The 13147-nt window shown below is 41.3% G+C and overlaps 1 protein-coding gene across 2 annotated transcripts in view; it reads left to right on the top strand.

Annotated features, from left to right (window-relative positions):
- rint1 (RAD50 interactor 1) overlaps positions 1-13147 on the top strand; it is a 76276-nt gene that overhangs the window by 16966 nt on the left and 46163 nt on the right. For both annotated transcript variants that reach the window (XM_034163452.1, XM_034163453.1), the window contains 4 exons: positions 356-471; positions 1959-2132; positions 3548-3688; positions 11814-11985. In XM_034163452.1, coding sequence (XP_034019343.1) covers positions 356-471; positions 1959-2132; positions 3548-3688; positions 11814-11985 — 603 coding nt within the window. The remainder of the gene's footprint in view (positions 1-355; positions 472-1958; positions 2133-3547; positions 3689-11813; positions 11986-13147) is intronic.

The following is a 13147-nucleotide window of genomic DNA, read 5'->3' as shown; positions in this document are numbered from 1 at the left end:
CTTTGCTCATCATCCTGGGTCATTGTTCTGGACTTCAAGTGGGATGCTCTGTATATTTAGAGGTGTTTGTGTGTGTCTAGACCATCAGACTCTTCCATTGTGCATGTCAGCTTATGTCCGGGAGCACTGTTTGACACAAAGTCATCAGCATCCCGAGATCCTCTGAAGAGATGTAGTACCCAAGAGACCCAATCCACGTCTCTCAGTCATGCAGTAAACACGCGGGCAGTAATGTTAATTTCAGCATATTATGCAGAAAGTGTTTTTCCTTTGCCAAGGTCAGGATTGGGGCCTTGTTTTTCTTCAAGAAATGCTGAAGTAATTCATTAGTTTTTGTTTATCTTCTGTCTGCTAGTACCTACAGGAAGCACAGCCTTGGATGGAACGTCTTGGCCAGACACTTACCCAAGTGGACACCATAGAGAAACACATGAAGTACCTTCAGTGCCTTCAACAAATCGAGGAGCTGAGGTATTGTTGGCTTTGCACGGTGGTGAAGGGGATTGAATCAAAAGACAACTCTGACAGAATCTGGTCTGTGTGACCAGAGAAGGAGAAGGACCTCTTCTCATCCCTCCCTCTGTTCCCACTGATCTCATTGAGGGTCATGTGGGGCTTGAATCCTGTCCTAGCATCCCCAGTGCACTATGACACTTGGGAACGTGTTGTAGGTCCATCACAGAGATGACCAGTCATACCAGTGCCCTGGCACACACAAAAACACCTTTCAACACATCAGTTTTGTGCACCTTGGTCTGTTCATGACTCTGCCGGACATTTGAGCTGCTTCAGGAGTGAAGGTGCAGGTGGCTGAACTGTTAGGCCCCGCCCACTGTGAAACACAGACAGCAGATGACAGCAGGAGCTCAGCCAGAGGGAAAATGACATCTGTCATTACTGTTATTATTATTATTATGTTCATTTAGTTTAGACAGTGTTGGAAAAATGCTAATCATCTGTATTACTGTGGTGAAACCAGCGCTGTTCGTGCTGATATTTTGCTGTTATTAATTTAACCTTTACTCAACCAGGTTAGTCCCACTGAGATCGAGACCTCTTTTACAAGGGTTAGTTTCCAGTCCACCTAACCTGCATGTGTTTGGGTGTGGGGGAATGCGATCTTTTTGTCGCTATCAAAAAGTGTACACGCTGTGGTACATATACTAGGCCTGTATGTGTCACTGCAATGCTCCCACAAAAAATGGAGAAGAAGATGTGGAGCATGCACATAACCGGTGTAAGGAGCTAATCAATGTAGCAGCAGAAGGGAGAACTTTACAAAGTGCAGCAATCAGCGTATTTAAAGGGAAGCAGTGTGTGTTTGTGTGTTTTTAAAATGGCTGCTCTCCACCTCACAGACAAAACAAAAGGACGCACACATTCACTGAATAACATTTAATGATTAAAAAAACTCCTTTATTCGGATTTGATCAGTTTTCATTCACAGTCTGCACAGCAGATTGATCAGTGCGGCTTTTATGGAAAAGCTGCAGTCCACATCCTGGTTTTTCACAGTATGTGTTCACGTGTACGTGCTGCCTAACTTAGTAGAGAAGCTTGAATCTTCGACTGGACTGGGTTGTTTGACGCGAGGACGTTTCGTTTCAAATCGCAGAAGCTTCCTCAGCTAAAATTCTTGCTCTGGTAGTCTGACTTCTGTCTTGACTCTTGTAGAGACGAATCTGCCTGACTGACAGGATTTCGCAAAGTGCTGGCACTTTTGGTTCAGGAATGCTCCAAAAGTCAACATGACATGAAAAAATAATTAGCCTGGAAAACAGAGAGGGAACACAATTCATCTGAAAATCTGCATGATCGCGCAGCGCCATTGTCTGATTGCTTAGGGAGAGCTCTGCATGGTGACTCGCGGTACCAGCACCCACTGCCCGTTTGTTCCTGTGTCCTCTCAGCTTGTGTCTGCTGTGCACTGTCTCCAGTTGACTGTTGTGTGTTTGCAGTGCTGCCGTCCAGCAGTGTCTCATCACCAGCAGTGTCTGGGAGGCCATAAAGGCAGTCGATAGTATGGCCGCCCTGGACGCTGGACTAAAGCAGTCTGGATGTTCTCACCTACAGAACTTCTTAAGAGCGACTCTTCATTTCTGGCACAAAGTCATCAAGGACCGGCTGTCAAGGTATTCACTTCTTCTAATGCCAATCACACGACAAAAACCACAATATGCATGGACACACCCACAAACAGTCTCCCTCCTCAGGCCACTACTACTGGGTTTGGTCTTAATTTTCCTCAGCTATGTGCAAGTAATACAAGTCCTCCTTGATGTTAAGTCCTGAAAATATTGCTCTAGACTCAGACAGTCCTTCGTGAGGGTAATTCCTAAAAGCATTGCTCTAGACTCAGGAAGTCCTTCCTGAGGGTAAGTCCTGAAAAGGATTGTATCAGACTCAGGAAGTCCTTTTCTGGGGGTAAGTCCTGGAAAGATTGTGTCAGACTTAGGAAGTCCTTCCTGAGGGTAAGTCCTGAAAAGGGTGGTGTCAGACTCAGGAAGTCCTCCCTGAGGGTAAGTCCTGAAAAGGGTTGTGTCAAACTCAGGAAGTCCTTCCTGTGGGTAATTTCTGAAAAGGGTTGTGTCAGACTCAGGAAGTCCTCCCTGGGGGTAAGTCCTGAAAAGGATTTTGTCAGACTCAGGAAGTCCTTCCTGAGGGTAAGTCCTGAAAAGGATTGTATCAGACTCAGGAAGTCCTTTCTGAGGGTAAGTCCTGGAAAGGATTGTGTCAGACTCAGGAAGTCCTTCCTGAGGGTAAGTCCTGAAAAGGATTGTATCAGACTCAGGAAGTCCTTTCTGAGGGTAAGTCCTGGAAAGGATTGTGTCAGAATCAGGAAGTCCTTCCTGGGGGTAAGTCCTGAAAAGGGTTGTGTCAGACTCAGGAAGTCCTTCCTGAGGGTAAGTCCTGAAAAGGGTTGCGTCAAACTCAGGAAGTCCTTCCTGAGGGTAAGTCCTGAAAAGGATTTTGTCAGACTCAGGAAGTCCTTCCTGAGGGTAATTCCTGAAAATGATTGCTTCAGACTCAGGAAGTTCTTCCTGAGGGTAAGTCCTGAAAAGGATTGTGTCAGACTCAGGAAGTCATTCCTAAAGGGTATATCCTGAAAAGGATTTCGTCAGATTCAGGAAGTCCTTCCTGAGGGTAAGTCCTGAAAAGGATTGCGTCAGACTCAGAAAGTTCTTCCTGAGGGTAAGTCCTGAAAAGGATTTTGTCAGACTCAGGAAGTCCTTTCTGAGGGTAAGTCCTGAAAAGGATTATGTCAGACTCAGGAAGTCCTTTCTGAGGGTAAGTCCTGAAAAGGGTTGTGTCAGACTCAGGAAGTCCATCCTGAGGGTAATTCCTGAAAATGATTGCGTCTGACTCAGGAAGTCCTTCCTGGGGGTAAGTCCTGAAAAGGGTTTCGTCAGACTCAGGAAGTCCATTCTGACAGTAATTCCTGAAATGGACTGTGTCAGAGAAAGTCTTTGATGTTGAAGTGGTTTGAATGATCCATGAAACACATCTGCACACCACTTCTTCTTTTCTCCGGTGCGTTCTTCCACAGTGACTTTGAGAAGGTGTTAACCGTTCTTCACTGGCCAATCATCTCGCCTCCCACCCAGTCGCTGACACCTGCAGCTAACTCTCAGGAGACCCACAGCCAGCTGGAGCTGCTGGTCACACAGCTTCTGGCTCTGCAGACCTCGTATCCTTCACTTCCTGACCCGCCTGCACATGGATACCACACATCATTCAATGAAAATCACAACAACTTAGCTTTTTAATGGCATCATGTGTGTTGTACAGGTCCATAAATCACAATAAAGCTGTGTCACACCATGATTGTATAGCAAATAGATTAGTTATGTATTTAAATATGTTGTCCGTTGGCAAAGTAGTGTAATCAGTTGGTCTTCCATGGATTTGGGCCTCTGATGGACAGATGACATCACATTTCCACTGTCAACATAGAGAGCTGAGTTTAGCAGAAGGATTTTCCTGGTTTCAGAACATATATACTCTCTTGGGGGAAGCTGGATTTGAGAGGAGTTTGCCGTGGTCTGAAAGTACGACTCTGAACAACTCTGAAGGACTGAGGTCCAGAAAAAAAGATTAAAAAACACACAGTGCTGTCTTTTTCTTTAGTAGTCTGACATGGAACAATTGTCAGATTATCTTGATGCGTTGGGATCTGTCTTTGCTCATGCAGGATTCACAACGTGCACCAGAGGTTTTGTCAATCAGAAGTCTGAAGGATCGGACAGATGCAGGATTCTAAACTTGTGACTAATGTAAAAGTAAATGACGTGGAGGACAAAACAGGAAACAAACATGCAGGCAGCGGGAAAGCTCCCGTCTCATCTACACTCAAACTGTTGAACATGTACAAAACATTTTGACTGCCTCGGTGGACATCAGCTATCAAGGAAGTCATTTTGTGGATGGCAAAAGGACTTTTGTCAGACAAAAAGGAACACAAACTGATCGCATCAGCTCCTCTTACGTTTGATCCATGGTGGTGTGATTTAGGCTTCAGAAACAGCAGTGAGGAGTGCTGAGTGGAAGTGCTGAACCCTAACAAGAAACACTGTCCAGCTCCGTGTCTGTGACCTCCTCAGTCATTTCACTTAGTCAGGGTGAACACTGACACAAAAAATGAAACTCAGCAAAAACTGAAGTGCTGGTCATTGCCCCCGATGAGGCGATCCCAGGGATCACTCGGCATTTAAGGGACCTGAGCTCGTCTGTTAAATCGAGTCTTAGAAACCTCGGTGTTATCTTTGACAAAGAAATGTCACTTGAGCATCACTCAAAACAGCTGACAAGGAATTGTTTCTGTCAGTTGAGAAAAATATCTAAACTTAGAAGTATTGTGTCAAAAGATGATCTTGAGTGAGGATCCACGCCTTTGTATCTTCGCGTTTAGACTACTGTAACCGCTTATTTTCTTGCCTAAACCAAAAGCAGCTGGAGCCTGAGGTCTTTAGACCTGAACCTCCTCATGGTCCCACGTACCCGTTACAAGACCAGAGGAGTTCTCTCTTTCCAGGCCATCTCGCCGAGGCTCTGGAATGAGCTCCCACTTTCTGTTCGCTCTATTGATACATTGACGAGTCAACTCAAAACGCACTTGTTTCTCCCAGTGTTTTAATCTGCAGTGGAGGGAGCTGTTGATAACCATCACATTTGATTTTTATTGCATTGATTGAATGTGTTTCTATTTTTTACTACCTTTTTTGTGCAGCACTTTGTGTCTTCCTCTGTGAAAAGTACTATATAAATAAAATTTACTTACTTACTTACACCTGCTGGCTGCCTCATGTCAGCAGTTCTCAGTTCCGCTCCTCCAAACACCAAGTACATAACGTGATCGTGTTGCTTTGTTCTGTCCACACCTCATTACCTGTGGTTCTGAGATAGACGTCTGTCTGTCCGTCTGTTGTAGTTTGGTGTCAGTGTAACTGGAAACGTAACAGATTAAACGTTTGTGTCTGTTAAATTATCGGTCTGTGTTGTAGTTTGGTATCAGTGTAACTGTGGAAACGTGACAGATTAAAGGTTTGTGTCGGTTAAATTAACTGTCTGTTGTAGTTTGGTGTCAGTGTAACTGTGGAAATGTGACAGATTAAAGGTTTGTGTCTGTTAAATTATCAGTCTGTCTGTTGTAGTTTGGTGTCAGTGTAACTGTGGAAACGTGACAGATTAAAGGTTTGTGTCTGTTAAATTATCAGTCTGTTGTAGTTTAGTGTCAGTGTAACTGTGGAAACGTGACAGATTAAAGGTTTGTGTCTGTTAAATTATCAGTCTGTTGTAGTTTGGTGTCAGTGTAACTGTGGAAACGTGACAGATTAAAGGTTTGTGTCGGTTAAATTAACTGTCTGTTGTAGTTTGGTGTCAGTGTAACTGTGGAAACGTGACAGATTAAAGGTTTGTGTCTGTTAAATTATCAGTCTGTTGTAGTTTGGTGTCAGTGTGTCTGTGAAAACGTGACAGATTAAAGGATTGTCTGTTAAATTATCAGTCTATTGTAGTTTGGTGTCAGTGTAACTGAGGAAACGTGACAGATTAAAGGTTTGTGTCTGTTAAATTAACTGTCTGTTGTAGTTTGGTGTCAGTGTAACTGTGGAAACGTGACAGATTAAAGGTTTGTGTCTGTTAAATTAACTGTCTGTCCGTTGTTGTAGTTTGGTGTCCGTGTAACTATGGAAACGTGACAGATTAAAGGTTTGTGTCTGTTAAATTAACTTTCTGTCTGTTTTTAGTTTGGTTTCAGTGTAACTGGAAACGTAACAGATTAAAGGTTTGTGTCTGTTAAATTATCAGTCTGTCTGTTGTAGTTTGGTGTCAGTGTAACTGTGGAAACGTAACAGATTAAAGGTTTGTGTCTGTTAAATTATCAGTCTGTCTGTTTTTAGTTTGGTTTCAGTGTAACTGGAAACGTAACAGATTAAAGGTTTGTGTCTGTTAAATTATCAGTCTGTCTGTTGTAGTTTGGTGTCAGTGTAACTGTGGAAACGTAACAGATTAAAGGTTTGTGTCTGTTAAATTATCAGTCTGTCTGTTGTAGTTTGGTGTCAGTGTAACTGTGGAAACGTGACAGATTAATGGTTTGTGTCTGTTAAATTATCAGTCTGTCTGTTGTAGTTTGGTGTCAGTGTAACTGGAAACGTAACAGATTAAAGGTTTGTGTCTGTTAAATTATCAGTCTGTCTGTTGTAGTTTGGTGTAGGTGTAACTGTGGAAACGTAACAGATTAAAGGTTTGTGTCTGTTATCAGTCTGTCTGTTGTAGTTTGGTGTCAGTGTAACTGTGGAAACGTGACATATTAAAGGTTTGTGTCTGTTAAATTAACTGTCTGTCTGTTGTAGTTTGGTGTCAGTGTAACTGTGGAAACGTGACATATTAAAGGTTTGTGTCTGTTCAATTATCAGTCTGTCTGTTGTAGTTTGGTGTCAGTGTAACTGTGGAAACGTGACAGATTAAAGGTTTGTGTCTGTTAAATTATCAGTCTGTCTGTTGTAGTTTGGTGTCAGTGTAACTGTGGAAACGTGACAGATTAAAGGTTTGTGTCTGTTAAATTATCAGTCTGTCTGTTGTAGTTTGGTGTCAGTGTAACTGTGGAAACGTGACAGATTAAAGGTTTGTGTCTGTTAAATTAAGTGTCTGTCCCTTGTTGTAGTTTGGTGTCCGTGTAACTGTGGAAACGTGACAGATTAAAGGTTTGTGTCTGTTAAATTATCAGTCTGTCTGTTGTAGTTTGGTGTCCGTGTAACTGTGGAAACGTGACAGATTAAAGGTTTGTCTCTGTTAAATTATCAGTCTGTCTGTTGTAGTTTGGTGTCAGTGTAACTATGGAAACGTGACAGATTAAAGGTTTGTGTCTGTTAAATTAACTTTCTGTCTGTTGTAGTTTGGTTTCAGTGTAACTGGAAACGTAACAGATTAAAGGTTTGTGTCTGTTAAATTATCAGTCTGTCTGTTGTAGTTTGGTGTCAGTGTAACTGTGGAAATGTAACAGATTAAAGGTTTGTGTCTATTAAATTAACTTTCTGTCTGTTGTAGTTTGGTGTCAGTGTAACTGTGGAAAAGTAACAGATTAAAGGTTTGTGTCTATTAAATTAACTTTCTGTCTGTTGTAGTTTGGTGTCAGTGTAACTGAGGAAACGTGACAAATTAAAGGTTTGTGTCTGTTAAATTATCAGTCTTTCTGTTGTAGTTTGGTGTCAGTGTAACTGTGGAAACGTAACAGATTAAAGGTTTGTGTCTGTTAAATTAACTTTCTGTCTGTTGTAGTTTGGTGTCAGTGTAACTGTGGAAACGTAACAGATTAAAGGTTTGTGTCTATTAAATTAACTTTCTGTCTGTTGTAGTTTGGTGTCAGTGTAACTGTGGAAACGTAACAGATTAAAGGTTTGTGTCTGTTATCAGTCTGTCTGTTGTAGTTTAGTGTCAGTGTAACTGGAAACTTAACAGATTAAAGGTTTGTGTCTGTTAAATTAACTGTCTGTCTGTTGTAGTTTGGTGTCAGTGTAACTGAGGAAACGTAACAGATTAAAGGTTTGTGTCTGTTAAATTAACTGTCTGTCTGTTGTAGTTTGGTGTCAGTGTAACTGAGGAAACGTGACAAATTAAAGGTTTGTGTCTGTTAAATTATCAGTCTGTCTGTTGTAGTTTGGTGTCAGTGTAACTGTGGAAACGTAACAGATTAAAGGTTTGTGTCTGTTATCAGTCTGTCTGTTGTAGTTTAGTGTCAGTGTAACTGTGGAAACGTAACAGATTAAAGGTTTGTGTCTGTTATCAGTCTGTCTGTTGTAGTTTAGTGTCAGTGTAACTGTGGAAACGTAACAGATTAAAGGTTTGTGTCTGTTATCAGTCTGTCTGTTGTAGTTTAGTGTCAGTGTAACTGTGAAAACGTGACAGATTAAAGGTTTGTGTCTGTTAAAATATCGGTCTGTCTGTTGTAGTTTGGTGTCAGTGTAACTGAGGAAACGTGACAGGTTAAACGTTTGTGTCTGTTAAAATATCGCTCTGTCTGTTGTAGTTTGGTTTCAGTGTAACTGAGGAAACGTGACTGGTTAAAGGTTTGTGTCTGTTAAATTATCGGTCTGTCTGTTGTAGTTTGGTGTCAGTGTAACTGAGGAAACGTGACAGGTTAAAGGTTTGTGTCTGTTAAATTATCGGTCTGTCTGTTGTAGTTTGGTGTCAGTGTAACTGAGGAAACGTGACAGGTTAAAGGTTTGTGTCTGTTAAATTATCGGTCTGTCTGTTGTAGTTTGGTGTCAGTGTAACTGAGGAAACGTGACAGGTTAAAGGTTTGTGTCTGTTAAATTATCGGTCTGTCTGTTGTAGTTTGGTGTCAGTGTAACTGAGGAAACGTGACAGGTTAAAGGTTTGTGTCTGTTAAATTATCGGTCTGTCTGTTGTAGTTTGGTGTCAGTGTAACTGAGGAAACGTGACAGGTTAAACGTTTGTGTCTGTTAAATTATCGGTCTGTCTGTTGTAGTTTGGTGTCAGTGTAACTGAGGAAACGTGACAGGTTAAACGTTTGTGTCTGTTAAAATATCGGTCTGTCTGTTGTAGTTTGGTTTCAGTGTAACTGAGGAAACGTGACTGGTTAAAGGTTTGTGTCTGTTAAATTATCGGTCTGTCTGTTGTAGTTTGGTGTCAGTGTAACTGAGGAAACGTGACAGGTTAAAGGTTTGTGTCTTAAATTATCGGTCTGTCTGTTGTAGTTTGGTGTCAGTGTAACTGAGGAAACGTGACAGGTTAAAGGTTTGTGTCTGTTAAATTATCGGTCTGTCTGTTGTAGTTTGGTGTCAGTGTAACTGAGGAAACGTGACAGGTTAAACGTTTGTGTCTGTTAAATTATCGGTCTGTCTGTTGTAGTTTGGTGTCAGTGTAACTGAGGAAACGTGACAGGTTAAAGGTTTGTGTCTGTTAAATTATCGGTCTGTCTGTTGTAATTTGGTTTCAGTGTAACTGAGGAAACGTGACAGGTTAAACGTTTGTGTCTGTTAAATTATCGGTCTGTCTGTTGTAGTTTGGTGTCAGTGTAACTGAGGAAACGTGACAGGTTAAACGTTTGTGTCTGTTAAATTATCGGTCTGTCTGTTGTAGTTTGGTGTCAGTGTAACTCAATCAATCAATCAATTTTTTTATATAGCGCCAAATCACAACAAACAGTTGCCCCAAGGCGCTTTATATTGTAAGGCAAGGCCATACAATAATTATGTAAAACCCCAACGGTCAAAACGACCCCCTGTGAGCAAGCACTTGGCTACAGTGGGAAGGAAAAACTCCCTTTTAACAGGAAGAAACCTCCAGCAGAACCAGGCTCAGGGAGGGGCAGTCTTCTGCTGGGACTGGTTGGGGCTGAGGGAGAGAACCAGGAAAAAGACATGCTGTGGAGGGGAGCAGAGATCGATCACTAATGATTAAATGCAGAGTGGTGCATACAGAGCAAAAAGAGAAAGAAACAGTGCATCATGGGAACCCCCCAGCAGTCTACGTCTATAGCAGCATAACTAAGGGATGGTTCAGGGTCACCTGATCCAGCCCTAACTATAAGCTTTAGCAAAAAGGAAAGTTTTAAGCCTAATCTTAAAAGTAGAGAGGGTGTCTGTCTCCCTGATCTGAATTGGGAGCTGGTTCCACAGGAGAGGAGCCTGAAAGCTGAAGGCTCTGCCTCCCATTCTACTCTTACAAACCCTAGGAACTACAAGTAAGCCTGCAGTCTGAGAGCGAAGCGCTCTATTGGGGTGATATGGTACTACGAGGTCCCTAAGATAAGATGGGACCTGATTATTCAAAACCTTATAAGTAAGAAGAAGAATTTTAAATTCTATTCTAGAATTAACAGGAAGCCAATGAAGAGAGGCCAATATGGGTGAGATATGCTAACTAAGGAAACGTGACAGATTAAAGGTTTGTGTCTGTTAAATTATCGGTCTGTCTGTTGTAATTTGGTTTCAGTGTAACTGAGGAAATGTGACAGATTAAAGGTTTGTGTCTGTTAAATTATCAGTCTGTCTGTTGTAGTTTGGTGTCAGTGTAACTAAGGAAACGTGACAGATTAAAGGTTTGTGTCTGTTAAATTATCAGTCTGTCTGTTGTAGTTTGGTGTCAGTGTAACTAAGGAAATGTGACAGATTAAAGGTTTGTGTCTGTTAAATTATCGGTCTGTCTGTTGTAGTTTGGTGTCAGTGTAACTGAGGAAACGTGACAGGTTAAACGTTTGTGTCTGTTAAATTATCGGTCTGTCTGTTGTAGTTTGGTGTCAGTGTAACTGAGGAAACGTGACTGGTTAAACGTTTGTGTCTGTTAAATTATCGGTCTGTCTGTTGTAGTTTGGTGTCAGTGTAACTGAGGAAACGTGACAGGTTAAAGGTTTGTGTCTGTTAAATTATCGGTCTGTCTGTTGTAATTTGGTTTCAGTGTAACTGAGGAAACGTGACAGATTAAAGGTTTGTGTCTGTTAAATTATCAGTCTGTCTGTTGTAGTTTGGTGTCAGTGTAACTAAGGAAACGTGACAGATTAAAGGTTTGTGTCTGTTAAATTATCAGTCTGTCTGTTGTAGTTTGGTGTCAGTGTAACTAAGGAAACGTGACAGATTAAAGGTTTGTGTCTGTTAAATTATCGGTCTGTCTGTTGTAGTTTGGTGTCAGTGTAACTGAGGAAACGTGACAGGTTAAAGGTTTGTGTCTGTTAAATTATCGGTCTGTCTGTTGTAGTTTGGTGTCAGTGTAACTGAGGAAACGTGACAGGTTAAAGGTTTGTGTCTGTTAAATTATCGGTCTGTCTGTTGTAGTTTGGTGTCAGTGTAACTGAGGAAACGTGACAGGTTAAAGGTTTGTGTCTGTTAAATTATCGGTCTGTCTGTTGTAGTTTGGTGTCAGTGTAACTGAGGAAACGTGACAGGTTAAAGGTTTGTGTCTGTTAAATTATCGGTCTGTCTGTTGTAGTTTGGTGTCAGTGTAACTGAGGAAACGTGACAGGTTAAAGGTTTGTGTCTGTTAAATTATCGGTCTGTCTGTTGTAGTTTGGTGTCAGTGTAACTGAGGAAACGTGACAGGTTAAACGTTTGTGTCTGTTAAATTATCGGTCTGTCTGTTGTAGTTTGGTGTCAGTGTAACTGAGGAAACGTGACAGGTTAAACGTTTGTCTGTTAAATTATCGGTCTGTCTGTTGTAGTTTGGTATCAGTGTAACTGAGGAAACGTGACAGGTTAAAGGTTTGTGTCTTAAATTATCTGTTTGTGACTTTGATTGGAGGGAAATATCCTGCCGTGCTTTACTGAAGGACTTCACATTTCTTTAACTCCTCCTCCCAGTGATGACCTCATTTCTCAGCGTGGCACGGCCCCTCTTCCTGGACTGTCCTCCACCTTTCCTGGGTCTCTGGCTCCTCCCCTTTGTTTGCCCATACAGATCATGTTGCAGCCGCTCAGCAGGCGGTTCAGATATCACTTCTCTGGAAATCGACAGACCAACTCTCTCAGCAAGGTCTCACACACGTACACACACGCATGCATGCCATCATTTTGCAGAAAACTCTTAAAGGTCATATCTCAATCCAACAGTGTCTTTAAAGAAAGTGTCTACCAGAATAACATGTTGCCTGTGGCAGATTAAATGGGGATCCACGGGTTCTAGATTGGGTGGTGTTTATCAAATAGGTAGCTGACATTTTTTTTAAGGGTGTTAATAAATTAAACAAAGAGTTGGAATGATGTGTGAGTTCAGATTGTTTTTACAACCTTAGACCTCAACAATTTGTAGAAGAAGAACTCAAGCCTTTTATTTCTTGTTAATTATGTAATTTTTAATGTTACCTTATTGTCTTAATGTGTTTATAAATTGTTTAGGTTCTTATCATATACACACTCTTATTATTATTGTCATTGTTCTAATTATTATTTTCAGTATTCTTATTTTATTATTACTTCTATTTTGTCATTTGATTTTTAAATGGACCACAGTGGAAAAAAGTGTTTTCACTTTCTTGTGTCATCCATGTATTTTTAACATATTTACAATCATGTGATGTACTTACTTTGAACTTACTAACTAAAATCATGCACTCACATGTTAACATAAAGGTGTTTTACCACCCGTGTTAGTCCAGAATGTAATTTGCAACGTTAGTTAATATCCGTAGTTTCTCAAAAAATGTTAGGCCTATCAATGTTCACAGCGTTTATCCTTGACCCAAAATACATAAACATGCCAAACGGCAAATGTCATTTCTCCCCGGTTTCTCCGTGATTGAAGCCCTGCACACACATGCACACAGAGGCCACTTGGCTATTATAATAAAGATTATTAATCCTTCCTTACAAATGTGGGAGTCCTAATGACTGAAGTAATATTAAGAGCTGGAGCTCACACGGCAGAAAAACACGATTGATGAACTTTAACATTACAAACCCAAAGGCTCACAAAGGATTACACGGTTGGATATGTTCAGAGCATGGAGGCACAACTCCTGGAAGCTACAGTGGGAAAAACGTTCAAGGCAGGTAACTTCTGAGTATGGAAGCTCACGGCATTAGCTCCAGAAACGGCGAGAAATGCCAAAACAAGATTACTACTAGACAGTAAAGACCAAGTGACTGGGTGTAACCTGGGTGTGTTGTTGGAGCACAGCTGGAACCTGGTGGAAACC

This window comes from Thalassophryne amazonica, chromosome 22 (genome assembly GCF_902500255.1).
Source record: "Thalassophryne amazonica chromosome 22, fThaAma1.1, whole genome shotgun sequence".
Classification (NCBI taxonomy): domain Eukaryota; kingdom Metazoa; phylum Chordata; class Actinopteri; order Batrachoidiformes; family Batrachoididae; genus Thalassophryne; species Thalassophryne amazonica.
The sequence above is the reverse complement of the archived record's forward strand: the minus strand, read 5'-3'. Positions and strand labels throughout refer to the sequence as shown.